This window comes from Acomys russatus, chromosome 7 (genome assembly GCF_903995435.1).
Source record: "Acomys russatus chromosome 7, mAcoRus1.1, whole genome shotgun sequence".
Classification (NCBI taxonomy): domain Eukaryota; kingdom Metazoa; phylum Chordata; class Mammalia; order Rodentia; family Muridae; genus Acomys; species Acomys russatus.
Window position 1 is genome coordinate 36,707,138 of NC_067143.1, and position 27,925 is coordinate 36,735,062.

The 27,925-nt window shown below is 40.5% G+C and overlaps 1 protein-coding gene across 1 annotated transcript; it reads right to left on the reverse strand.

The window, feature by feature from the left end:
- On the reverse strand, positions 1–27,925 carry Btbd1 (BTB domain containing 1). The gene is made up of 8 exons (XM_051148836.1): positions 27,415–27,925; positions 19,403–19,559; positions 15,279–15,384; positions 11,289–11,486; positions 6,996–7,188; positions 2,395–2,482; positions 723–869; positions 1–287 (listed from the first exon to the last, which is right to left on the reverse strand). Exons 1-8 carry the CDS (start codon positions 27,846–27,848, stop codon positions 129–131), a joined length of 1,482 nt encoding a protein of 493 aa, XP_051004793.1. The 5' UTR covers positions 27,849–27,925; the 3' UTR covers positions 1–128.

Consider the following 27,925-nt stretch of genomic DNA (forward strand, 5'->3'; position numbering starts at 1 on the left):
CTTTTCTACTTCTTCTGAAAAACTAAAATGTTTCTTATTCTGCAATTATAAATACTAATGACACTCAAACTATTTGTAGCCAGTCATTTATGCTTTTGAGGTTAGACTGAATGGCTGTTAACACTAGATTATGTATAAAATATTATTTCTGGTATCTGTCCATCTTCTATTGAAGTGCCATTATTATTGCCAGGGGAACTGAAAAATAAAAAAACAGTCTTGCTTGCAGCAGGGGTCTCATGTACTACTTTCTTCAGTCCTTTTGTGCCATAGTGAGAATCTGGACCCTAAATGGGAATAAACGGTTCATTTAAGAAGCACTCAGTGTGTTCTGATTTGACTACTGGTCTACTCTATTCATTACAGATTCAGTATACGCTTTCATGCAGTCATTTAATGAAATAGAGAGTTTTTTGCTTAAAAACAAATTTAAAAACAACAATATAGAGTTTAGTCATTAACAACTGTAAAAAGGTTTTAAGGAAACAATTATATTATCTTCTGTGCAAAGTTCAATTTCCTTTAGACAGAGGGCCAGTTCTGGGAAGAACTTTTCTCTCAGAACAGAGTTGTGCTGGACAGCATTTAATGCGGCAGAGCATGTTAGCTCTGGTTTCCTCTTCCATTTTCTAAGGATCTTCCATGCCAGTGACTGTGAAACACAGAGGCCAGGAGCCTCGAGTGCAGAGTGGGCACAGCCAGGGGAGCAGAGTGGCTCTTACCTTGAGTGTTGCGCATGCTGTGTAACACACGTTGGGCAGGATCTCTATCGGTTCTTTAAACATGACCCTGAATGTGTTAGCAGTTCCGTCACAGCTAAACCCAGTATCGTTTTGTCCCAAGGTTTGTTTTTTCTCATATTCAATGATCTGTGATTTTACAAGAGAAGTTACACTTAAGTTAGATTGGAACAGTCTTGTGGGAAAGAATATCAAGTTTTAGAAACTGCAACCCAGGCTGTAAACTTCTCGTGTTCTGATTTCTCTCTACTTATCTCTAATTACCAAAGACACTGGGGATGCTGGAGGGGAAGGGTCTCTCCTCCTTGTTTAGCCCATGTCCTACTCCTAGGCTAGCCTACTCAGCATGTTCACTTTCAGCATTTTCTGAAATTAAAATGCCTGGTCTCTTCTGGTTCCTGCATGCACGCAGTGCACATACATACACTTAGACATGCACAAAATAAAATACATACTTACAAATAAACGAAAAAGCCCTCTAGATGGTTCTAGTGAGATTTAAGAGGTGCTGGGGAAACGCCTGAGTGGGTGAAGTACCTGCTCCATAACCCTGAGGCTCTGATTAAGACCCTAGCACCTACACTGTGACTTCGCGGCCAGCCTGGTCTGCAGATCAGAGTGAGTTCCAGGACAACGAGACTGACTCCAGACTAAGGCAGATGGCACCTGAGGAATGACACCCAAGATTTCCTCTGGCTTCTACACTTATGCATGTACACGAACATGTGCCTCTACATGGATTAACAGATTTAATTCAATACACAAAAACTAATTGAAAATAATTTTCTCCTTTGTTTCTGGCTGTCACAGAACCAGATCTTTGATTTGTTGTAGGCACAGGAAATACAAAGTAGCAACATTTAAAAAGCATGCATTTGATTACAAGGTTCAAAGTTTTTGTTATTAAAGAGAACACAGTAGTAACATTTAGAAGGCACGGTCTTGTTTTATTGATAAAACCTTGAAATGTGCTTTACTTCCTTCCCTCTTACTTTTGTACTTTATGTATAAAATATGTGGAGAGCATTGTATATAGTTCATAAGTAGTTTTCCTTGACAGGGGATGAAGTCTACGAGACAGTATCAGTTTGTTAGGAAGGATAGACCAGAACACGAGGCGTTCAACACTCTTTCAGATTGGACATTAGTGCCCTCTGGGAAAGAACTGTAGTGGAGCAGCCTAAGGCCTGAGGCACACACCTGTAGCCTCAGCACTAGAAAGACATAAGTGGGAGGATGGCAAGTTAGACCAGCCTCAGATGCAAGGCCCTGTCAACAAAACAAAACAGAACAAAACCATGAAGCAGTGTTTATTCAGACACTCCTAAATGAAGAGAGTGCTTGAGGCAGTGTGAGTGATGAGATAGTTTCAAGGTGCGAAAGCGCAAGTAACATGAAAGGGCAAAAGGGATTTTAAGTCAATTACTTTTAAGGGTGTCCAGGACAAAAGATTCCAGGTATGCTAATACTTTTATAAAGGACCAACATTTCCTGAAACTAGATTTTTTACTTTACAATGACCACAAAGATGCAATGGCTTAAAAATACTACTGATGCTTTCTGGTTGTTCTGAAAATGACACCTGGGTTTTTGTCAGAGCAGAATTTACTGAAGTTGCAGTTGTGTCTCAGGATGCTAACAGTGAGGCGAGTACCTGTATATTCACTTGATAATCCGTGGGCCCGTGAATAGATCCATACAAACCAAATCCAACTACAGAGATTCTTCTGTTAACTGTGAACCTGTGAGAAAGAAGCCCATTGCACAATAACATAAGCAGTTCTCTGAGCGGTCCCATTTTGAAGTCTATAGCCTTTTAAAAGTGTTACCTGAATTTTACTTACAAAGAGAAAACTATCAAAAAAGACATTTTGGGAAATGTCAAGTTCTTTTCCCACAAAACCTAACGTGAACTGAAGAACTCAAGTAGGATTTGTTCTGTACAGTCAAAGCATTGTAACCTGAATACCTACGTTATTATAACGGCTGCTTCTATGGTGGACTCATCCAACTCTCTCTCATGAACATGCTAATCATTAAGATCAAAGTCCCAAACTTGGACAATCCATCAGTTCAGTAAATATTTACTGAGGGCCTATCACACTTAGTCACTGTGTGTGGCTGGTCAGGAGACAATGGTGAACAAGGCACAGTTTCTATCTTTGCCAAATGGAAGATAGTGATAAACTAGAAAAGAAGGGAATAAATAATAATTATACACTGTGTTAAGTATGAATGAACTGGATTAACAACTGGTGGTACATAATTGGAGACAGGAGCTAACTCATATCGATGGGTTTGAATAAAGGTTCCATAAAATAATTAGCAAGTCTAGTTTGGTCACAATAGTCAAGAAATATTGATCTATCTTACTTCATTTCATATATGTGTAAAAAAATGGCATTAATACAAAGGCAACTGAAAAGACTGTATAATTATAATCTGTAATGCAAAATAACTTCCAGCTAATATTTTGATTTTTACTTCTACTGGCACACGACTACAGCTTAGTAAATTCTTCCTTATGTGCAGGCCCTAAGCTCCGTTTCATACAATAACTCACTTCTTTAGCAAACTATTTATATTATCCTAAGTTCTTGTAGTCAAAAGGCTTCAGCCAGGCGTGGCTCCTCCCACTCATGGCCCACACTACCCAGGAAGCTGAAGCAGGATAACCTGTGCTCACAAGGTCAAGTGCAGTCTGGACAACACAGTGGCAAGAGACTAGAAGGCAGCCAGGGGTGTTAAACATTCAGGGTCATCTTTTCAAAGATGTATACGCGGCTCAGGCTGCAGCTGCAGCTCAGGGTCACAGTCCTTGCCTAGTGTGTGACGGTTCTAACCCTGGGCACCACAGGGAAGGGGAGTGCTCACATGTTCCTACCCGCATGCTGTGCCACACACCCAATATAGTAAGGTAACAGTAATTTTAAACCACAAAATCGGTATTTCATCCTTTTTAAAATTACATCAGAAAACTACCCAGGTGTGCGGCTGGGTGGCAGAGGACGTGTCTCGGTCCTGAGAAGTCATCAATCCTCAGCACAAAGAAAAACAGCCCGAAGATGAGCTGATAGGTGAGAAATCACTTAAAGCACCTTGTGAATCCAGAGGCGAATCCTGTCAACCTGCTTTTATGAACTACATTAAAAATCACTATCAGACTATGTATTTTTAATTCTTGATCATAAGAAAAGCAAACCTGACTGTGATTCGCTGCAGGTTCTCAGGGCTGACCCTTCCCTCTCTTCTACCCCACTCAGTGCTCACTGGCCTCCTGGTTTCTGACCTTCACGCCGTGTGGCATAGAGTACTTTTCATAGACCGATCATTCTTCTTCACATTTAAGCCGCTCCTCTCTTTTTAGGAGAATTTATTCTCACAAATTAACTTTTTATTTTGTTAGCCACTTCTCTACCCCAAACATGGGACTTATGAAAATAATTTCCTAAGATGCTCAAGTCAATTTATCAAAGTGTGACTCCAGCCAAGGCGCTCCGTGTCTACACAGCGCTGTTTGCTCGCCATTTCGAGTTCACTCCTACTCTGTTACAGTAATGCTTAACATAATAAATAGGTAATTTACTACAATATAGTGAATTATAGACTTCAATGTTATTTACTCAATATAAGTCAAAATCTTTTTTTTTACATTTAAAGTCTTGGGTTTTCTTATTGTGGCAGTCCATATATAAACTGTAGCACATTAGGCATTGAGTATACAGGTAAGTGGCATTAAATACATTAACATCACTGCACAACTGTCACCACTGTTCATTTCTGTAACACTAATCATTTTATTTAACATAATTTTGGTGAGAATAATCTCAAATTTATATTTTTAAGCAGCAACTATTCTTTCATTAGTTCCAAGAGGTTTTTTGGTAAGGTTCTCTTTACCGTAAGGTTTAGAGGCGCAAGGAGCCAGTGATGCTATAACACCTGTGATGTAAAGAACGGACTTCCATAGCCGAGAATCCCACAATTCGTGACAGGAAATTTTCATTTTGACTGTAAGCTGTAATCATATTTATTTACAAACTGCAGGTATTTTAGTGCGACTTGCCTGACTTCCATAGACAGCAAGTACCATATACATACATAAACTCTTACAGGCACTGTTGCCATTGGTGTTTATGTCTATATTCACACACATGCCAGCTTACACCCACAGCTGCATTTGTCATGTGTGAAGACGCACACCTACCTTAGACTTAAACCCTGCGGACGACTCATCCTATACTGTTATCTTCATCTTACTAAAAGGGCACTTGGAGCTCAGTGACTGACCACGCTGCTAACAGCTGCTTGACCCGGACCTCGTCTAAACACCAGCCCAGAGCAGAGTTTCTCCCGCTGCACGGCCCTTCCCTTCAGTCTGCCTGGGGATATGCAGACTCTGGCAGAAAAGTAATGAGTAAGAGTTCCAAGTTCAGATACAGAAGTATGAATACATAGAATGGACTCACTTTTATCAAATATTAGACTATAAGGTATTAATGTGTGCATACTTTGTAGCTGGCACATGTAAGAGTGTACACATATAGAGAGATGTACACTTCAGTTTGCCGGCTAGTGTCCTACCCAAAGTAGGAATTTTACTATCAGTTTCATTATTTCTCCTTAATTTTTTTTTTTCAAGACAGGGTTTCTCTGTGTAGTCTTGGCTGTCCTGGAACTCGCTTTGTAGACCAGGCTGGCCTCGAACTCACAGTGATCTGCCTTGCCTCTGCCTCCTGAGTGCTGGGACTAGAGGCATGCACCACTATGCCTGGCCATTTCTCCTTAAATTGTTATTATCAGCTGAATTTATTTATATTACAGGTAAACTGTACTGTATTTGTATTATAGATAGGCCATTTATCCTCTAAATTAGAACAATATGAGTTTTTAAAGATTTATTTATTTATTATTATGTATACAGTGCTGTCTTCATGCACATCTGCAGGTCAGGAGAGGGCATCAGATCATATTATAGATGGTCATGGGTCACCGTGTGGTTGCTGGGAATTGAACTCAGGACCTCAGGAAAAGCAGTTAGTGCACTTAACCTCTGAGCCATCTCTCCAGCCCAACAACATGAGTTTTAAGTCATTAAAGTATAAAATATTTACTACAGAAAAACTGAGTTTCTTATAGCTATATGCTAATGTACATCCAGAGTTAATGGGAAGGCCTTTTTTATGACTGCATTCAACCACTGCCGAAACTCAGCAAAGTTGGTAGGTATGTCTAGCTGGATTTTCAATTTCTAATTTCTCTTTAATAGTCTGTCATTGTTAGAGAAATGCTTTCTAGACATACCCTATTAATAGTTAAACACCAGGTACAAAGGTAAAATCTGATCAAAGGCATCTCCTCCTACCCACCTCAATAGTTCCACTGTCTGTTGGAACCACTGTTTTCCTGTGGTCTCCTACTGTGTTGAGCTATGTTATGTTAATACATTCACACTGAGCTGCTCCCTCACTCTGCCAACACACTGCATTTCTTCTCACAGCACTGTTCTGTTAAGGCAGAGTGGGCATGTACAATGTCCTCTACAAGGCCAGGCTGATCCAGAACATGTGTGCTGGAGTTTGCTCCCTTTAGTAACTACCCACATGGCGGTCTCCTCTCTCACTGCTCAAGGAAGTGCTGTTCCTTCAGTGTTTGATAAAAACTCACCTGTAAAAACCTTGTGAATGAACAGTTCTCTGATAACTTTTAATTCTTCCCAGGGTAACTGGTCTACTCAGGCTTTCTTCTTCGGTCAATTTTGATAATTTATATTTGCCTATAAAATGATCCATTCCATCAAGATGTTCAATTTATTAGCACAGAGTAAGCCCAGAATTAAAGTAAAAATTTCAGCATATCAGTCGCTTTTTTATTTCTAAATATGAATTTAAAGAACTGCTTCTGCTAGGATTTTTTTGTTGTTGTTGATCTTTTAAGGAAAACAGATTATGAATTGATCAATTTTCTTTTAACTCACTACTTTCTTCATTTGCCTATTTAAGTTCTCTAGGGCTCTTTCTATGTTCATTTTCTACTTACTTGAATCAAATATTTAAATCATTTATTCCTCCTCTTATTTGCTAAAAGCAGTTAATTATTATTTATTTCTTTGTGTGCTGCTTTGGCCTCATCCTGTATTAAGCAAGCTATAAAAAAATGCTGATTAACTACCCCTCACCCTCCTCTTACGAGGATAAAGGCTAACCTCTGACTGCTGTCTGCACCCACGTCCCACACCCACACTCCTACAGATACCTGATCCGATCGCTGGTTCCACTATAACCCCAGCGGCTCTCTACTTGCTGGAATCTATTGATGCAGCATTCCTTCCCTCTGAGGCAGCATCGAGGTCGGTCGATGTATTCTACTCGGGGCTTAGGATTGACAGTAAAATGAAGAAAGAGGTTTACCACTTCACGATCTGACAAAATTCCAGATTGAGCAGGACCTGGAGAAATAGGGAAAAAAACAGCATATAAAATTTTAGTATACATTTGAAGTTTTTGTTTGTTTTGAGACAGGGTTTCTCTGTGTTAGCCTTGGCTGTCCTGGACTTGGCTTTGTAGACCAAGCTGGCCTGGAACTCACAGAGATCTACCTGCCTCTGCCTCCAGAGTGCTGGGATTAAAGGCATGCGCCACCACTGCCCAGCGTACGTTTGAAGTTTTGATCAATCCTTCTGAGGCTAACTTGAAAGAATGTTATTAAGGTAAGTGAAGGCGTAGATGAACTCCACCATAGCAGAAAGGATTTTTCTGTCCACTCTTCTGAGAACCACAGACTTCTATTCACCAAAAGAAACATGCTCTCTGGTGGCATATCACCTCCAAGGACACACTGGTACTTGTGACCTTCCATCTCCCACTTAATACTTGTCTGAGGGTAAAATCTGAACAAAGGGACATTTCAGTACAGACAGACGGGGAATAATACTTTATTTCTGGGGTTTAGAAGGTGAGAGCTATGGTTGGCAAAGCTGTGAAAATAGAAAACCACATACAGTACAATTTTCCAATTCACTGTTCTTATTGGAAAAAAATGCCAAGTACTTTAAATTTACAGAATTAATGCTGCTCCTTCACAAAGAGGCAGGATCCTTTAAAAAGCCAGTAGAACAGAGGAAGAAGAAACCTCAAAATACTAGAAATTTGGATTAGGAAGCCACCTGGTTTTTGTTTATTTGTTTGTTTGTTTGTTTTTGAGACAGAGTTTTGTTGTTGTTGCTGTTGTTTTGGTTTGTTTGGTTTTTGGTTTTTTGGCTGTTTTGAACTCACTTTGTAGACCAAGATGGCCCCAAACTCACAGATCTGCCTGCCTCTGCCTCCTAAGTACTGGGTTACAGGCATGCACCACCACTGCCTGGTGCCTACTGATTTAAAAACACGGAATTAAAAAAATTTTCAGCATGACAACCAGGTGTGGTGGTGCATGCCTGTAATCCCAGAATTTGGGATGCAGAGGCAGCTGAATTTCTGTAAATTCAGGGTCAGCATACTCTACCCAGCAACTTCCACATCACAGCAGCCACACAGCAAGACTCTGATTTAAATAAAGAAAAAAAATTTTAAATCGCATACAAAATAACAAAAGATACTGGTTTGACATACATGATGCAAGCTTTATTACTTATAATCTGTGAATAAGGAAAGAGTATAAAGGAAACCAGCAAGAAAGTACAGGGAGGGGAGGGAAGAGAGGACATAAGAAACAGAACTGAACCTGTATATGATGAACAAGAGATAAAAATGAAAACTCATCATCCTCCAGATGGATTAAAATGGTAAGGTTCAGGGCTAAGGAGTTACCTTAGTCTGCAAAATTGAACCCCCAGCTCCCATGTAAAAAGCCAGGCATGGAAGTATACACTTGTGATCCCAGCACTGGAGAGGCAAAGGCAGGCACAGGACAAGAAAGACTGTCCCCAAAAGAAAACCAATGTGGCCAGTTCTGAAGAAAACAACATCCAAGGTTGGCCTCTGGCCTGGGCATGTTCGTGCATCACACTGCACTACCCACACACTTTTTAAGGTTAAAAATGAATAATTCAAGCCTGTAGCAAGAGAAATTTCCTTAGTTGAAAAAAAGACAGCCCGGGATTAAAGATGGTGGCACACCTGTAATCCCAGCAGCCAGGAGGCAGAGGCAAGCAGATCACTAAGTCTGGGGTCAGCCTGGTTTACAAAGTGAGTGTCTGGGTAGCCAGGGCTACAGAGAGAAACCCTGTCTTGAGAAAAAAAACAACAAAAAAGAAAGTCTTCAGGTCTCGAAAAACATGTAACAACTTAAAGAAGGTAAAGTCACATTCACTAAAATTAGCAGAGGTAAATCAAAGAATTAAGGCCTGTTATGTAAAAGGATGGACCTAGTATGTCAACAACTTACTAGAAAGTAAGGCTAATGTAAAATCCTAAAAGTACGGGGGAAAAGGTATGCATCCTTCAGAAGAGGTAACGAGACTAGGCCAATGAAAATAATGGATGCCAAAAGAAAACAAGATCACAGCAGCCAAACTGAAGTTGTAGGCCCAGAAACAGAACCCTGAAAAAACGACAGCAGGAAAAGATGTTTGCAGAGGAAAAGAGCAGGGGAGGGGCTGAGAGAATCTGAGGTCTAACAGCGGCTAATGAGAATCACTGTTCAGCTTGACTGACAAGATCCCGGAGAGCAGCACAGCAGTCACCAGAAAGAATCAATGTACAGGTTACCTAACTGCCTACTAACTTTTAAGATAACAGCGTCTTACAGGCTTTACAATATATAAGAGGTAGAATACATGAAATGGCACCAAACGCTAAAGAGAGTGTTATTAGTAAAGTCTCTTGTACTGCATGGGAAAGTTTATTTGAAATTTTTAATTTTTAAGATTTAATTCTAAAATCATGTAAGGAAGCATGTGTATATTATCAAGTAACCCACCAAAAGGATAGTAGAAGCTCACAGCTGCCTGTGATGCCAGTTCCAAGGGGATCTCAGACCTCTGGCTCTGTGTGGCACCTGCATCATATGCACATACCTCCTCTCACACACATGCAATTGAAAATAAATCCTTAGAAAATATAAATGCAGAAAAGCTTTTTTAAAAGGTTGTAAAACTACAGCAGTGTCAAAGTTGTAAAATAAACTTTACTAGATTTAAAGTGGGATATAAAATAAAGATAAAGGTATAAATCCAATAAAAGTAATCATAAAATTTAATGTACCTAATGATAGAATCTTAAAATATACAAAGAAAAGATTTATGGAACCAACTAGGGAGGTATTTTCAGCCAAAACCAAAAACTTGAACTTATTTCTCTTAGTAACTGACCAGACAAATAGAGATTGAAAATTTGAACAATATTTTTACAATATTTGTAGATATGGGATTAGTCAAGATGTTAAGCAAGTATAGAACTCATCAGATTTTTCTGTCTCTACATCCACCATAGTATACATGGATATTTAGTAAGACTGGATACGTTGGGACATAAAACAAATCTCGACAAATTTCAAAGGACTAAGATAATACAGAATAGATGCTCTAACTACACCAAAATTAAGAGAGAAAAAAAATAAAGTCCTCAAATATTTGAAAAATTAGACATAGACCTATAATCACAGTTCTAAGAGGAAACTTTTACCATAAAATTATAACTGTTTTTGTTGCTGTGGGTTAAAGCCGATACCAGGTATGTGTTAGGAAAGGACTCAGCTGTAAGAGGAAATAAACCCTTTCCTCCTCCAGTTGCTTTCGGCCATGCATGGTCTTAATCACAGTGATGCAAAGCAAACTATAACTGTAATGATACAAAGCATTAAGAATCAGACCCAATTTTGTCAGTTGTTCTTCAATGTGGACTTTAAACCACTTTGGAAAAATGACAGGATATACTAACGCTAAAATATTCACTCTCCACTTAGTAGTTCTACTATTATATGCCCAACCAAAAAAAAAAAAAAAATATATATATATATATATATATTTTTTTTTTTTTTGGTTTTTGGTTTTTGAGACAGGGTTTCTCTGCATAGTCTTGGCTGTCCTGGCTTGCTTTGTAGACCAGGCTGGCCTTGAACTCACAGCGATCCACCTGCCTCTGCCTCCCGAGTGCTAGGATTAAAGGCGTGCGCCACCACACCCGGCTCCAACAAAAATATTTACATGTATACCAAATGACATGTATATGAATGCTCTCTTTAATTCTTATTATTTTATTCTAATGTATGAGTGCATCAGGCCCTTGGGACTGTGGTTACAGAGTGTTGTAAACTACCATGTGAATGGCAGTCACACACCAAAATTGAAAATCAGGTCTGGCTCATTTTAATCAGATGCAGCAACCATAAAGGCTAAAAAGACTTGTTCCTCTAACCTTGGGCAAGGCACTTAAATCTTTTCTAGTTTACTTCTCTAATCTATAAAATGTAAATGTTATCCTCAACAGCTCTTATGAGAATTAAATACAATTTTACAGAAACATGTTTATTATGTAGCTAGTGCTTAGTAACTTCTTTTTTTTTTTTTTTTTTTGCTCTGGAACTAATTTCAAATTAGTGATGCAGCCTTACCTGCTGCAAATTCTTCAATTGTCATCAGTGGGAACCGGATTAAGGAAAGTGCTTTTCCTAGAACTTTCTGTTTGTTTCCAAATGTCACAGGCAATTGTTGTCTCTGACATTCTGCTTCTGCCCAACGTACAATAGCTCCAAAAAGTCGACTTTCTCGGATACTCAGTGTGTCTCTTTCTAGAACTGCACAGAGTGTATCTACAGAAAAAATACAATAATAAAGAGTGTTATACTTTTTTACAAAGTACTATTTATACTAAATTTTTAAATCTCAGCTTAAAAAAAAAAAACAAAAACACATATACACAAAACCCCCAAACCAACAAAACTACAGACTAGATACTTAGAACTATTAATAAAAACTAAGATTTGCAGGTAGGATGGTGGATTAGCAGCATCCTCTGCAACCTAGTTAAAGACAGTAACCAGGAAAAAAACCAATAAACTCTTCCTAAGAGAAAGAGTGAAGAAAAAAAAGATTAAAAAACTAAGGCAAGACGCCTGCAAAGCATTAGCCAGGAGTGGCAGCCAACTAGCACCCACAGGACCAGCAGCAGCGGCTGGGGATGCTCTTTACTACGGACACAACAGTGCAACAACAGGGAACTGGAAAGTAAAGGAGACCAGGGGCTGGGCACACACGAGTGGAGAGACGGCCCGGCACCACAGGTGGCAGGGACAGAGCCTCACGCTCAGATTCTCCACCAGAGCTCTAAAGTGAACAGCCTGAAGAACCGCCCCACCATGCTTGGGTGAGACACAAACAGAAACCAGCAAGTGTGCTGCTGAATTTGCTGTGGTCTCCTTGTGTAGTAGGGAGAGGCCATACACCACAAAGGTAATTAATCACAGGTGGCTAGGCCTCCCACACCCGCCCCCACCCGCCGCGAGGCCTCACTCACAAGAAACTCCAAGAATGGAGAGAACAACTGACCGGCCTGGTGAGGTAGACATGGAGTCTCTGCAAGGCTCTCTCCGTATCTATTCAACTAAAGGAAATTAAGGGGATTCAAATCGGAAAGGAAGAAGTCAAAGCATTGCTGTTCACCGATGGTATGAAAATACACATAAGTGCCCAAAATTTCTAGCAGGGAACTACTATAGTTGATAAACACCTTCAGCGAAGTGGGCTAACAAAGATTAACTCGTTAACTCAGGGGGGAAAGCTGCCCTCTATATACAAATGACAAGCGGGGCTGAGAAAGAAATCAGGGAACAACACCCTTCACAATAGCCACAAATAATATAAAACACCTTGAGGTAACTAACCAAGCAAGTCAAAGGCCTGTATGATAAAACTTAAGTCTTTGAAGAAAGAAACTGAAGAAGCTATGAGAGGACAGAAGGGTCTTCCATGCTCGTGGGTCAGTAGAGTCTCCATAGGAAAACTTAGCAAACACAGTCTACAGATTCAACTTAATCATCACCGAAATTCTGACACAGCACTTTACAGACCTTGACAGAACAATACTCAACGTCATTGGGAGAACAAACACCCAGGATAGCTAAAACAATTTTTACGCTAAAAGAACTTCTGGAGGATATCACCATCCCTGATCTCAAGCTGTAGTACAAAGCAATAGTAATAAACACCACGCGGTACTGGCATAAAAATAGGCAGATCAGCGGAATCAAATTGAAGACCCAGACATAAATCCACACACCCATGGACACCTGATTTTAGATAAAGAAGCCAGGAATATACAATAGAAAAAAGAAAGCATTTTCAACAAATGTCGCTGGTCTAACTGACGTCAGTATGTAGGAGAATGCAAATAGATCCATGACTATCACTGCACAAGACACAAGTCCAAGTGGATTAAAGACCTTACCATAAAAACCCAGCAAAACTAAACCTGACAGAAGAGACAATGTGGCCAGGTACATGCCTGTAATCCCAGCACTCAGGGAGGCCGAGGTAGGTGGAGCAACGTGAGTTCCAGGCCAGCCAGATCTACAAAGTGAGTCCTAACAGAAACAAGAAGGAAACAAGAGTAGGCATTCATACTTGAAAAGCAATCTAGTCTCATACATGAGCTTAGAAAATAAGTAAGTAAAACACTTTAGAGACCCCAAGTGCGTCACTCGAAAGTAAAATATAATAAGCATTAATAATCATAGAATTCAAAATTTATTCAGGAAACATTGTTTAATAAAGACTGATAAAATAAAATGGGATATTCTAGATGCATGCAAACATTTTTTTCATGGGATCTTATTCTCTAAAGACCATAAGCAAAATTGGTATTACTATAAAACATCTACGTTAAATCTAAAACTCTTAAATTACATTTATGTGTCCATGTATACACACATTTGGAGGCCAGAGGACAGCTTGGAGGAATCAGTTCTTTCCTTTTCCAAGAAGGTCCTAGGCATTTAACTTGGGCTGTTAGGCTTTGCAGCAATATCTTTCTCCACTGAGCCATCTTGCTACCTTACATTTTAAATTTAAATTCAAAGACTGCTATATTTATACACAACAAAAATCAACTAAGTACTAAACATGAGCAAATAAATTATTCAGAAATACATATAAAATTATTTTAAAAAACGACCTTCTGCAGTCACACTAAAAGCCAAATATTTGCTTATCAAGGGTGGGAAAAGTTCTAAGATGTTGTGTTGGAGCCAGAATGCACTTTGGGGTTTGTTGCTACAGCCAAGCCTTATCTGTCCTGCGTCACAAAAAGCTTTATACAAAGTTTGAATTAAATTCTTCCTGCGGTGGAAACAGAAGTAATACAGCCTGATAATGTTCATTTTAAGAACATCATTCTAGGCCATGCAAATGAGAGAGAGCACACTAGCTTATGTGGCAGCAGCAGGTAAGAAATGGTCAGCGCAGGAGTTGTTTTCAAAGTGCTGAGACTGTATGTGGGGCACAAATGAAAAAGAATGATCAAGACTAAGTTCTAGGGTTTAAGCTTGAAGGTCTAAAAATACATGTTTAAAAACTCCTCCTCCTGCTGTGAATGAAAGAAAAGAATACAAAAATTCTAGAGCATCAGACTTCTTGGTGAAGACTAAGACAGTCAGAAAGGAAGCGAGGAATTCTAACATGAGGAGGAAATTTATTTCTCTCTTGATTGTTTTGTATGAGATACCTTTTTTTAAAATCTGCAAATGAAACAAAGAGGGTATATATCAGTTTCAATTCCAAAAAAGAGGGACTGATGACACATATTTCCAGTTCATCATAAAAGATAATTTAACCTATGGGAATTAGGTTTTCTCTCCTGCAAAACAAAGTTCAAATCCTAACCCCTTACTCCATGGTCCTCTTCTACCTGGAACTATCTGCCAGCCCCTGTCTGCCACACCTCCTCCATGTGACTCCACTGTCTCTAACGCCAGCGCTGTCCTTCTCGCTCATCAGGCACTTTGCTTCTTGTGGTGCTGAATGGAAGCAGAGCCTCATGCAGGCCAGGCCGGCCATCTACCATTAAGTCACACCCCAGGCCAAGTGCCATCCATTCCTTAAGGCTCAGGCAGAACCTCGTGTCATAATTTTCCCCAAACAATTCCAATTTAAAGTAAAGTCTCAAAAATAAAATAAAATAAAGTAACATCTCAATTTTTTGTAGTTACCAAGTAATTATCTTCCACAGATCTGATACCTACTTAGAAAAACAAAAGTGACTGTTACATGCTAGCTAATCTAAGGTGCTAAATCCTAATGTTCACATATTTTGTTACTTTTGTTCTTTATCAGTTATTTAGCAAGACAAATCACATTTTACTCTTCTTTTTACTTGTGTCTAGGACCATAGTGCAAGCCCATGAAGACGGCCAGCAATCTTAATTGTTTGGTGCCTGCTGGAGCACACTGAGGTAGTTAGGACCTTCAGGGTACTGTCACTAAGAAGAAAGCACAGCTTATAGACCTTCAATCATTTGACCAACACACTAATTTACACAGGTTTCCAACAAAGCTGACAAGACATTGCTATGCTTAGAACGTAAACATTTTGTTTAGTGGGAACTTACCTATGTCAATATCAGTAAACCCTTCCGCGCTTATTGCATCCATCGTGCTTTTGTCTATCGTGTCTAGACAAAGACTAGCCAGCTGAGGCTCATCGAATAACCGTGCCTATGCATACAAAGAAACAGTAATCTTACTCTGTTTACCTTCAGACTGGGCACATTCAAAGTTCATACTGTGGACAGTTGTAATTGCTAATTATACAAATTCTGACAATGGGAAGCAGAAGGCTAAGGAATACTAATGTTTCGAATTATCAGCAATCTTGTCCTTTTATTTCATATGCAGATTTATCACAGCCTGTGTATAACTTAGTGTGATCCTTCACAAGCTCTCCAGGTTAGGTAAAGCACAGCACCCAGTTCAGTGGTGTCCACCGATCTGTCTAAGATCGTCCAGTCAGACATGATGCGGGCCAGTATGTAACATTGTAGTCTTACCTCACTGGGAACTAGAACAGCAACTATCAATAGTAAAAAATAAATTACAATGTTTTTAACATTTCCTGTTGTGGTGGGTGCTGTCTAAGAACTTCAGAGCACCATAGCTCCAAGCAGCCAACTAATTAACCACACCAGAAATGACACCCATAACCTGACATGACTGACAGGTCTTCATTTAATCTTAAGTAAAATTATCTTCTTAAAGATTTAGCTATTTTTATCTTAGCATATGAGCATTTTGTGTGTATGTATAAATGGGTACTGTGCATGTGCTTGGTGCCTGCATAGACCAAAGAGAGATTTGGATTCCCTGGAACTGGAGTTACAGAAGGATGGGACACCATTTGGGTGCTAGAAATTGAAACTGGTCCTCCATGAGAGCAGCAAATGCTCTTTCACTGCTGAGCCATCTCATTAGCCTCAGTGAAATTAATTTTAAAGGATTCGATAAATGACTTTCTGTGTATGTGTGTGCACATGTGATTAGTACATGTGAGCATATGTGTGTGGGTATATAACTGTTTGTGTGCACACAGAGGCCGGAGGAAGATGTCACTTTTCACTTTAACTTTTTGAAACAGGGTCTCTCTATGAACCTGAAGCTCAACAGCTGAAGTAGGCTGGCTGGCTGTGACCTGTCTCTGCCCATCAAAGCTAGTGTTGCAGATGCACACTGACAGCACAACTTTATGTGACTGTCAGGGATTTGAATGTATCTTCTCTTGATTTTACAATAAGCACTCCACTGAGTCATTTCTCCATCCCAGATTCAATAACTCAGATGCAACTGAACAAATGTTTTCCTTGGATTACACATTGGGCTTGTTTATATGAATTTGCTTTGTCAATTTGCTAATTTTAGCTTTAAATAATAAAAAGTATTAGTATCACATTAACTCTATTTCATGTAACTTGTCCCACAAAATTTGGAATTTAAGCACACACACACATACCTCAATGTACTCTACATCCAGATTACCTATCTGAAGATTACCTACTGTATCTTGTCCTTTCTCTCCCTCCATAAAAGCCTGTGTATACATACACCCATTTGTGGGGTGTTGGGGGAGGTGACCCATAAGTCCAAGTTGCATATACTGTGGGCTTTTAAATTTCCTAAGAATAAAGCCATTCTCACGTAACTTTACTAATTAGTTTTTGCAAATACAAAATACAGTATCTATTAATTTAATGGCTGATTTTAGTTTTGTAACTTTGACCTGGTCCTATTTTTGTAACATTTTTCCTTCTAGTACAGGGTCCAGTCTACAGCCAGAGTTCATTCTTCTAAAAAACGAGTGCATTTTATACAGTGGGAATCTATCAAACAGATTTTTGCTTGTTTCTTTGAAGACAGGCTTTCTCTGTGTAGCCCTGGTTATCCTGGAACTCACTATGTAGACATGACTGGCCTCAAACTCACAAAAAACTGCCTGTTTCTGCCTCCTGAATACTGGGATTAAAGGCATGTGCCACCAGGCCCAGTTCATCAACAAATACTTTAATTGGCCAACCAGACTATTTTTATTTGTTGTTCAAATAAAACAATTATCTTTCAAGCTACGGAAAATAAGCTCTATACACATTTTTGGGGTAGCAACTATTTGTTCATATATTTTTAATAATAAAAGAGTATCTTAAGGATAAACCAAGTTTCTTGGTTTATAAATAACAGAATTTGAAATATAAAAGTTGTTACTGCCAGGAGGTGGTGGCACATGCCTTTAATCCTAGCACTTGGGAGCAAGAGAGTTCCAAAACATACAGAGCTACATAGAGAAACACTGTCTCAAAAAACAAAACAAAAAACCAACCAACCAAACAAACAAAAAATTGTTACTTAGCCTGGCACGGTGGCACATACCTTTAGTCCCATCACTAGGGAGGCAGAGATAGGCGGGTCTCTTGAGTTTGAGGCCAGCCTGGAAAAAAAAAAAACCCTATCTCAAAACCAAAACAAAAAAGTTGTTACTTAATCTGCTCCAATACATTAAAATTCCTTAAATAATACATCAATTTTAATATCAACCTATTTATTAGATTCTTTTATCTGATGTTTTTGTTTGTGTTTGTTATACAGGAAATAGCACATATTTGTTATATGGCTTTGGTTAACTTATTTCACCTCTGCCTCAATTTCTGCCCATACCTAGGATTGAACTCAGAACCTTGCTCTTTCCCTAACTCCCCTCAGGCTTTCAGTTTCATAATGGTACATAAGTGTTCACTCTGAATAGCAACATTTCATGAAAAGCGTGTAGTAAGGATTAGTTAAAGTATACAAACTACTAAGAAAGGTATCCAACTCAACAGCCGCCCTCCAGTCCATTCTGCTATTACTACTAGCCAGCTTGGTCTCTGGAATATGTGGATTTCCGTAACCATGTCCAAGAAGAGTGACATCAACAAAGTCTTTCTTCAAGTACAAATATTTAATAAAGAAGTCTGTTTTAAAGCACCCAATGTTTACCACATGGCAGAATAAACAACCACAAAGATGAGCTCTGGGCCCTCCTGTATCACTTCCTGTGAGGTTTTAGACAGGCAGTTATAAATTCTCATTTATAAAATGAGAACTGATCTAGGAGTCACCAGTAATTATTTCTAGTAGTAAATTCAACAGGAATATATAATTGCTTTGTTTCACAGACTTGCATGTTGCTGCCCAGGCTAATCGCAAACTTCTGGGCTCTAAGTAATGCCTCTGTCAGCTTCCTGAGTGCTGGAACTACAGGCATGAGCCATCGTGTCAGGCAGGATTTTATTTTATCAATTCCTAATTTTAAACACAGTTCACACAAATTATGTGTCTAAAAAGAGAAATAATTTATTTTTATCTAAAGAAGGTGAGATTACAGACACAACAACAAAAATGCTAAATAATACATGTTATGAATGGCTGATGGTCCTTGAGTTATGTTTAGTTTATAAAAACATTACTAGGCCGCACACTTACAATATGGGTACTTTCCTGTACAGATTGGACTTAATGTGGTATAAAGAATATTCATATGACCCTAATACCATAACTGCTCCAGTAATGAGTCAGGGAGCTTCCAGGTGTTGGCACAGAAATAAAAGATTGTCAATCTTAAAACTCCTATGTTTATTTCAGATAAAACAAAAACAAAAACAAAAAACTGAAAATGAAGATGTCCAGGAAATGTCACTGTATCATACTTTCAACCGTAGCAAGAACACTGTGTTTTAATGCCTTCTCAAATCCTAAGCAGCTACCTAACCTGGTATCACATAACCCCACTCACATAGGCTTCAGTTTTGTTACCTATGATTTAGCATATTAATTTAATTTACTTTTCTATTCTAAAATTCTTATAAATACATATTCCCCCCCAAATAATCACAAAAAATAACTAAACAAAAATAGCCACATACTTTTAAATGATCTAGAATTATCCAGGAAATGTTAATATTTACATATAATTATGTTCAGTTTGATATTGTTCTCATTTTGTTTGTTTGTTTCTTTGGTTTTGTTTTTTGAGACAGGGTTTCTCTGTGTAGCCCTGGCTGTCCTGGAACTCACTCTGTAGACCAGGCTGGCCTCGAACTTATAGCAATCCACCTGCCTCTGCCTCCTGAGTGCTGGGATTAAAGGTGAGCACCACCACGACCGGCTTATGTTCAATCTTTAGGCTACTATTTTAGCTATATTTACTTACCTGGGTAAGCAACATAAAGGCATTATCTGCCCTAAGATGTTTGGTGAGGAATTCTACACAATGTGCTTCCAGGGCAGGGACTGCATATTTCTTAGCAGTATAAAGAGTAGTCATAACGGTTTCTGGACCAATTTGAACTTCGTCTGAATACAAAAATCTGAAAAGGATTGGAAATTTTAAATAGATGATCAGTATTGTTTTAGACAGGCAATCTATCACAATTAAAGTTTAATGAGCAAATAAATAAAAGAATAAGCCCTAAAATTTACCCCAGGGTAGGTAAGAAGCATCTGCACAGACATCACATTCTTACTCCTGAGAAGTACACAGCATGTCTGTCTTCAGGAGGGTAAGCAGTGCTCAGGATACACACACACTCGTCCCTGTTGAAGTTATTTTTATAAAACCGTGTTACTTCCCTTAGCGTATTTCTTAAGCCGGCTATCACATAAATAAGTGAAACACTTTTATAGTACAAGGCTTCACACCGCAGTGTGAGCAGTGTGAGCCTGTTCTTAACCCTCTAGGCTGTCTTGTCTCACTCCCAGCAGACATCCCAGCGATACTTGCACTTTGTAGCTTTCCTCGGCTCCTTCCTCCTGATCCTCCTTGGACCTCTACCCAGGGCTGAACCCCCTGCTTCCTCTCCTAACTCCTCCTCCCCTGGCTGGCAGGAAGTGCAGCCTTAGTCTCACCCCTGCTCATCCATTGGCTTTAAGCTGCTTTATAGACGTATCAGGGGGACAGTTGGGGAGCAGAGTTTATACAACATTTAGACAGGTAATTCTGAGAACAAAGCTTGCAACCAGAGACATTGGGGGGGGGCAGAAATCAGCATTTAAACTACACAATAACCTTATGCCTACATATCCTTAAACCAAACCTTGGGCTCCCCACAGCTGCATACAAGAACAGTAGCTCACCAGTGTCTCCCTCCTCATCAAAGGACAGTCACTTAAGTAAATCTACCATTAGCCAAGGTCACATTTTAAAAATTTTTTTAAATGCATTTTATTTCTTGATAGTAGATACTTCTTATTCTTTAAAGCATTTCATAGTCATTTCAGAATCAGCACAATAACCACAGATTAGAGTGCTGGGGCTCTAGAGGGATAAAATAATTTAATAATCCAGTTGCCCTGTAGCCACAGGTTATCAGTGGACTCAACCAAATCTCTACAAACAATACTTGTGGGGAGAGGTGGAGAAACTGTGTGGGTTTGAACTAGTGCTATCATTCACTTGGTATGCAACTTTAAGCAAATTATCATGGTATGACCCTCTGAAGAGATGAAAATAATCGATCTTTTTGTAATGTTGCAGTGAGAATAAACACAAGTTAAAAGCATAAAGCTTTCAGTATAACCCAACAAAACTAACCCTGAGTAAATGTTCGCTGTTTACTGTTATGATCTAATTTTCTTTAAAAAAAAAAGTTTTCCTCTGTATTTTAGCAGCTTTCTCCTGCTCCACTCACCACCATGGCTGGTAGAATATTTCTTTTCCTTTTCTTCTAACCCTACTTTTCTGCCCAGCAATCACATTCAAATTTCTAAAACACTGCTTTGTTCTTGATTATTCCTTTTTCTTCTCTCCACAACTTTATGTCTTAGTTTTATGGACACAAAAACTTTTCTCAAGTTCCCAAGACACTTGACAAAAATTTTAAGTCTTCTTTTCCCTCCAGTTCATGCTTCCTTGAAATGCATGTGTTCTTTTGTCTCTGTCATTCACATTCAGATTTTCTATGTATGTCAAGAGGTCACTATCCCCAGGTTCAGTAATTAGTAGCTGGTCTGTTTCCAAGTAAAAACATCTTGAAAACACAAAGGCTGGGGCATGAGTTCCCAGTATGTGGAAACTGGTGACCAGCACCTTACCTTACAGTGGGAAGCTAGCATTGAGGTCAAGGACCCCTCATGCCATTATGAGAGCTTTACCCAGGTCCCAAAATCATGCCAGCAGTTTTATTTGTTGCCAGGCAGCCTGCTCAAATTAACCAAGGTGCCTTCAGTTGTCATCAGCACTTGGTTGAGGCAGTCTGTAAGGGGGCTTTAAATTAATACCATATCTTAGCACTAGGCTTTCTTTCCATCCTCTTTACTACCAAGTCCTAGCTAGGGTTCTACCAGAACAGCTCCATCTGTGGTCCAGATTCTGGGTTCCAGGTTCACCTACTCTCTTTTTATCCACACAACTGCTAAGTGCATTGTCTGTTTTCTACAGGATGGCCATTCCAAACCCTCTCCTTTTCTTCTCTGCAACAAGCATATTGACTTTAATATTTCTCAATTAATCATTTTAAATGAGAGAGCGATGGGAGACAAGGACACTGAGCTGAATCTATGTTTGGGAGCTCCAACTTAAGCAGGCATGAAGCTTCTATGAAGACATTCCTAGTATTAAAAAAGAACTGTATTTTAGATTATTCTGCACGTGATCCTTCACATTCAAACTGTTTTTATTAAATTCCACTTTGGTAATAACCTTTAGCTTTTATCAAGGAACACAATCATAGTAAAGGCTCATGAGTCTAAAGCCCTGCTTGCAGACACTGTTCATCAGCATAACACCCTCTTTATAAGGATGATTCAACTGAGACAGCCAGCTTCACTATTGCTCTAGGTATTAGAGTATAGATCCCCAAGTAGTTTATTTGATTTTACCTTTAGAAACACCATGAATTGTAACTGGTCACATATATGGTGCACATATGCAGTGGGTGGGTGTGGAGGTCAACTCTGGACCACCATTCATCTCCTCTGAGGGCAGGGTCCCAGTGGTCTGGAGCACATTAATTAGGCCAGAGAGGCCAGGGAGCCCCAAGGTTCCTCCTGAGTTAGCCTCCCCAAGCGCTGGGTCTGCAAGTGCATGCCTGCCACAGCTGGCATTTTGATGTGGGTTCTGGAAACCAAATTCCGGCCCTCATATTTACAAGGCCAGCAATTTAACTTTTAAGTTGTTCCTTCAACCCTGAATTAAAATATTTTTGAAAGGATAGAGTGAGAACAATTTTATATTAGGAAAGAAAAAAAAAAAAAAAAAAAAGGAGTACTAGCTGACGTCTAAGGAACTTTGTGTCCCAATGATCCATTTCATTCAAAGACATTTTCTGAGGGACTGTGTGCATTAGGCACTATGGTAGGTAGCAGACTACAGAAAGGGTAAGTTTACAGTTTGATAAAGAAATCCTTAAAAAGTAATGCCAGAAGAACAGAAGCTTCAATTAGGCACTAAGATACAATAACTAACCACACAGGAAGCCCCACATTACATCATGCCTTTCAATATTAGTGCTGTTACATAGATCTTTGCTGGTTCACATGACTCCCATTCACCACTCATTAGCCGAATGTAGCTGAGCAAAATATGTTGGTTTAGAGCCTACACTTTAAGAATACCTGGGAGCTCTTACTTTTGTCCAAGAAATCAAGCTTGCTGAAATGACCAGCTAGAAAAGGTACATGGAAAGAAAGGAAGGACCTCAGACTATTTGAAAATCATCCCAGAATCTGAGTCAAAGCCTCTATACGACCCCAGCCCTAGATGCTATCTGAAATCCATTCCTGAAACCTTAAAGATATGCCAAGCAATCGGGTGATCCTGCAAACCCACACAGCTCTGAAGATAATGAAATGGCTGTCTAAAACCACCAGGTGTTGGAGTGGTGTCTCTAGGGTGGCATGTAACCAGAACATGCTGGGAGATTAAATGGGCTAGTGTACAAATTTGCCTGGAGGGGAAGGAAACAGTGATTTAATCAAAAAAGTAAAGCCCCAAATTATTACCTGAAGTATAATAATTACTGTCTTTTACGTAGAGGCTGTACAGATGAAAGATGGCTTGGAAGGGAGGCATTTAAAGAAGGAAACTGCCACCAGTAATCAGGTGGGGACACTGTGTGGACTTAGGAAAAGGGGCAGAGTGATCAGACCACAGTGGCCTTTAACACCTCTAAGAATTAACCAGCATCCAACAAACAAAAGTCCCTAATTCATTCAGAGAAAATCCACGGTGACGTGAGTGCTGGAGTGAGAACAGAAAGAGGTCTAAAGACAGTAATTTAGTTAAAGAAGTGCAGGGAGGAGTGTAGTATACTCCAGTATGGTCAAATAATGAGAAATCTGCCGGAGAGAGGAGCACCAAAACTACAACTTAAAATCAAGGCCACAGGTCTCTTCCCCTAGGAATCATGAGTAAGAACACAGTAGTGTTTTGCTTCCCAACTTACACCTTACCACACCATCATGAACTCATTTTCATTTTATGCAATCCTCAGTACCAGTTAACACAGCTGACAAATTTTTCCACTCTCACTTTCCAAATATTTTCTTTGACTTGACTTTCAGAGTAACAGGCTCCTGCTTCCTTTTCTCATTTCACTGGCGCATGCCTATTTTGCTTCAAGCTCTGTAGGCTTAAGGTTATTGTGTAATTCAAATGCTGATTTCTGCACAACCCCACCCTGACCCCCCAATATCTGGTTGCAGCTTGTTCTGAGACGCTCCCTTCTCAATGTTGTGTAAATACTGCCCCAAACTGTCCCCTGGTATGCCAATAAAGCAGGTTACTGCCAATAGCTGGGGGGGGGGGGGTCTGAACTTCCTGCCAGCCAGGGGAGGTGGAGTTGGGAGAGGAAGTAGGGGATTGAGCCACAGGAGAGCAGTATCTCTGGGATGTAGGAGGAAGCCACATTAGCTTAGAGGGTTAAGAACGGAGTAATAGCTGCTCAGTTCTTGTGCTGTGAAGCTTGTTAAAACAATATAGAAGAGTCTCAATTACATGTGTGATAGCTGGGTTAACAAACTGAGAAACAAATACAGTTTCATAAAAATAACTGTAACATTGCTCCCTTTCCCTTCCTATCTCTAGAGCTGCAAGATCCCAGGGTTTCATCCTTGTACTCCACAATCCACTTTTTTCCCAAGTTAATTTTCATTCAGTTAAATCATTTAAATGCCATTCATTCTTAACTTTCTCTGATTCCACCTTCAAAATATAACCAGAATCTGACCACTTACCATATCCACTACCTTCCTGGCAGCTCTCCACCATCTCTCATCTAAGTGGACTACTACAAAACCTCTCACTTTATCACCCTGCTTCCCATTTTACTCCTCTCTCTAATCTATTGACAGCCAGCGTTTTTAAAGTGTAAAGAGGATCGCAGCACTCCACTGAAACCTTCTGTGCGCTCTCTCCTTCCTCCGCCTCTCAGCCTGCCTCACCTACCTGTCACTCTATCTTTTCACTGCTGTTATCATTTACCACTTTCTTCTTATCTGCTCAAAGCACGCGGGTTCACTCTTGCAGTTTCTGGAACAGGAGAAAGTTTAGGCCTAAAACGTGCCCCTCCCGTCCTCGGAAAGCTTTTCTCTTGTGGCCTGATTATTTTTCCTCAAAACACTGTCAGTCTTGCTATCATGTCCTAGTTCCCTCTTATGTAATTATTCACTCTGTGAGAGCAAGGACTTCACTTGTTCACTGCTGACTCCTACACTGAGAAATAAGCTGCACAGGGAGACACAGTGTTTGTCAAATGAACAAGAACACCATTTATACGTGAGAGAACTTTAAGTGAACAGTTTATTGGAAAGTTTAAAACCTAAGTCCATAAACCTCTAAGTAATGTTAATTAAGGCTGTAAAAACAAGAAAAATATGCATCAGCTACCTTACTCGTCCAGTTTAGCAAGCTTTACCAGACTTGTCATACAATATTAAATGTGATACCAATGTTTCAAAGCTAGTCAATGCCTAAGTAAAAATTAGTCTAGACATTCATTTCGGAACAGAAAAATGACAAGAACTTGAATATCATGAAAATATATAATTTACTAAAAACAAAAAAAATGAAAAAGCATTTCAATGGCTTTAAAATTAACTTAATTTTTTATTAAAACTGATTAGCACATTCAAGGAAAATATGAATTAAAACTTAAGTATGAAAAGAGCCTCCTCCATAATTTTATTCTAGCACTATCAATTAAAGAGTTCCAAATGCTTTAGCTCGATAGTTCTCAAAGTTGCCAGTGTAAATATCAGTTAGGAATAGTATTAAAAATGCCTTAAGGTTTCACCTACAAATATGATACCAAAAGGAGAAATCTACAAACTTAACATCCAAGTGGATCATGGTGCAGGTGGCCAAAGAATCCTTCTGTTGTTGTTGTTTTGGTTTTTTTTCTCCTGCATGTGTGTGGAGGCAGGTACAGAGCAGCACACATACGGAGGTCAGAGGACACCTTGCAGGAGAAGCTCACTCTTCCATCCCCTGGTCACAGGTATCTACCTCAGGTCTTCAGGCTTGCCAGCAGGAGCATTTACCCACTGCGCCACCTCTCTGGCCTATTATTTTAGGCCAGACTTCTAAACTGCACACTTTAAGCAAGCTATATCCAGTCCCCCCAGTCAACTGCAAAATCCAAATGACCCAAATACTAGCCATTAGGCTGCACACCTGTCCCCATAAATTCGAGTGAATTAAACGCTAGAAATCCTGAGAACAAAAAGAGAAAAAGATACTATTATCAGTTTTCCAGTTCAACCATCTTGCTTGGCAAATTCGTGTTTCCTTCTCCATCTCCAGGTATATAATGTTTGTTCCATTGCTTTTCAGTAGTTACTATGTGGCACAGAATTTAAATGCTAACATAAACATCACAATGATTGCATTATAGTCCATCAAGAGGCCCTATTATTGCCCATTTTTCCCTTTCCACATTATTGTGACAAATGCTACTGTAGTTTTTCAATAATTTAATGTTTTGTGTAGAAATCTAAGGTGTACAACTATTTTTCAAAGGCTTTTAATGAACATCTTTTTGTCAGAAAGTGTTCCTATAGTCATCTCTTAAAATTTTTTGGCAGGCCAGCACTCAGGGGGCTGAAGGTAGGCTGAAGTCGAAGCTGGCTTGGCAAATATATCAAGCCTGCATAATTAGGCCCAGCCCAGAAAATAAAAACCTAAACTCAAAACAAAACAAAAGATCTGGTTGGGCTGATGAGAATGAGAAAGCACTTCTGTTTTACTTTGCATTTCCTTATTTAATAATGAGGTTAAACATTCTTTAGTTGTATATTCTCTTTTCTTATCATTCCTTATCCATTTATTAACGGGGACTCAACATGATTTCTCGTGTGAACTTTCTATTTCACTGTCTGCATCTTCTCGATGAAGCAGTGAGCCTTTGTGGACTCTTGTGATCCACTGACCTGTCTGTTTACGTCAGAATTACTCAAGACTCTGCTATCTTAAAAACAACGCATCACTCAGGCAGCCAAAATCGTCTTCGTATAATGAAACGCATATGGTCCTCTGGGAGCTGGATCGGTTACCTTGGACGACTCGCTTTTCCGGGCCTCAGTCCCATTTGTAAAATTAGGGTAAACAACACGGTATGCCTCCCTAACAGAACTGCTGTGATTAAAAAACTAGTAACGCCAAAATGCTACTCCCCTCCATTAGAGAAAACTACTCAGCGATCAGTCTCCTACCCTCAAACCACCTGAAAGCAAACTCCTTACCACCAGTAGCGGGCTTTAGGATACAGCAAATGTCACCTTGTCTGCAGAAACAGGAAACGGGCCAGCCAGTTAGCTGCTATGGCTATTACTTTCCCGAGTCTTGACAACAAATCGTGAAGAACCTGAAAACACCTGGCCTCCAAGACCTTCAGCTACCGCGCCCTTCAAACCAAACCGAATCTGGCAAGTGTGCAATTCAGGGCGGCCCGCCCCGTCCTCTACACTCTGCCCACTGAAGGCCAGGCGACAATTCCGGTACTGGAATAGGACAGCGCCCCTCAACGGCAAAGCGCACGCCGCTGGGATGGCGACGCCGGATTTCACTGTCACGACTGGCCGGCCTTCCCGAGCATCCCCGGCCGGGGTTGGAACCGGGGGAGGCGGCCGACTCGCCTGGCCCAAGGTCACCGGGGGTCGGCGCAGGCCGGGCCGGGTGCCGCCTCCCTCCAGGCCGCCGGCCACCGGCTCCGCGTGCCCGCCGCTCACCTCAGCAACGCCAGGAAGGCGGCGGGCTCCACGTCCGGCAGCTCGATCTCCGCCGACGTCGTGGCCATGCCACCGTTGAACATGGCGTCGAAGACCGCGCTGCCGGCCGCCAGGACGAAGCGGTGGGCGGGGATGCGCTGCGGGCCCCCGGCGGCAGCGGCGCCGCGGCCCTTGCCGAGCACGAAACGCACATCGCTCAGCAGCTCCGAGTTGAAGAGGAAGGCGAAGCGCTCCTTCAGCGACGCCTTGGTGGCCTGCCAGTTGTACAGCGGCTCGCGCTGCAGGGGCAGCGGCGGCCCGAGAGCGGACGGCGAGGGAGCGGGCAGCGGAGGCGGCGGCGGCGGCGGAGGCGGCGGCGGCGGGGCCGGAGGACCTAGCTCCGCCTCGGCTCCGGCCACCGGCTCCCCTGCGACGGTTGACCCGAGCGAGGCCATCCTCCTGCAGCGCGGCTCTGCTCAGCGTGCGAGCACACGGCGCGCCGCCGCCATCGTCGAGCCGCCCGGAGGCCGGC

What these genes read in the sequence shown, in the direction of transcription:
- Btbd1 (XM_051148836.1), bottom strand. Translation starts at nt 27,848, where the DNA reads ATGGCCTCGCTCGGGTCAACCGTCGCAGGGGAGCCGGTGGCCGGAGCC. An exon ending in CCTTTATGTTGCTTACCCAG is followed by an intron (nt 15,385 to 19,402) that starts GTAAGTAAATAT and finishes TTGTATGCATAG; the next exon opens with GCACGGTTATTCGATGAGCC. An exon ending in ATTATCAAGTGAATATACAG is followed by an intron (nt 870 to 2,394) that starts GTACTCGCCTCA and finishes GTAAAATCACAG; the next exon opens with ATCATTGAATATGAGAAAAA.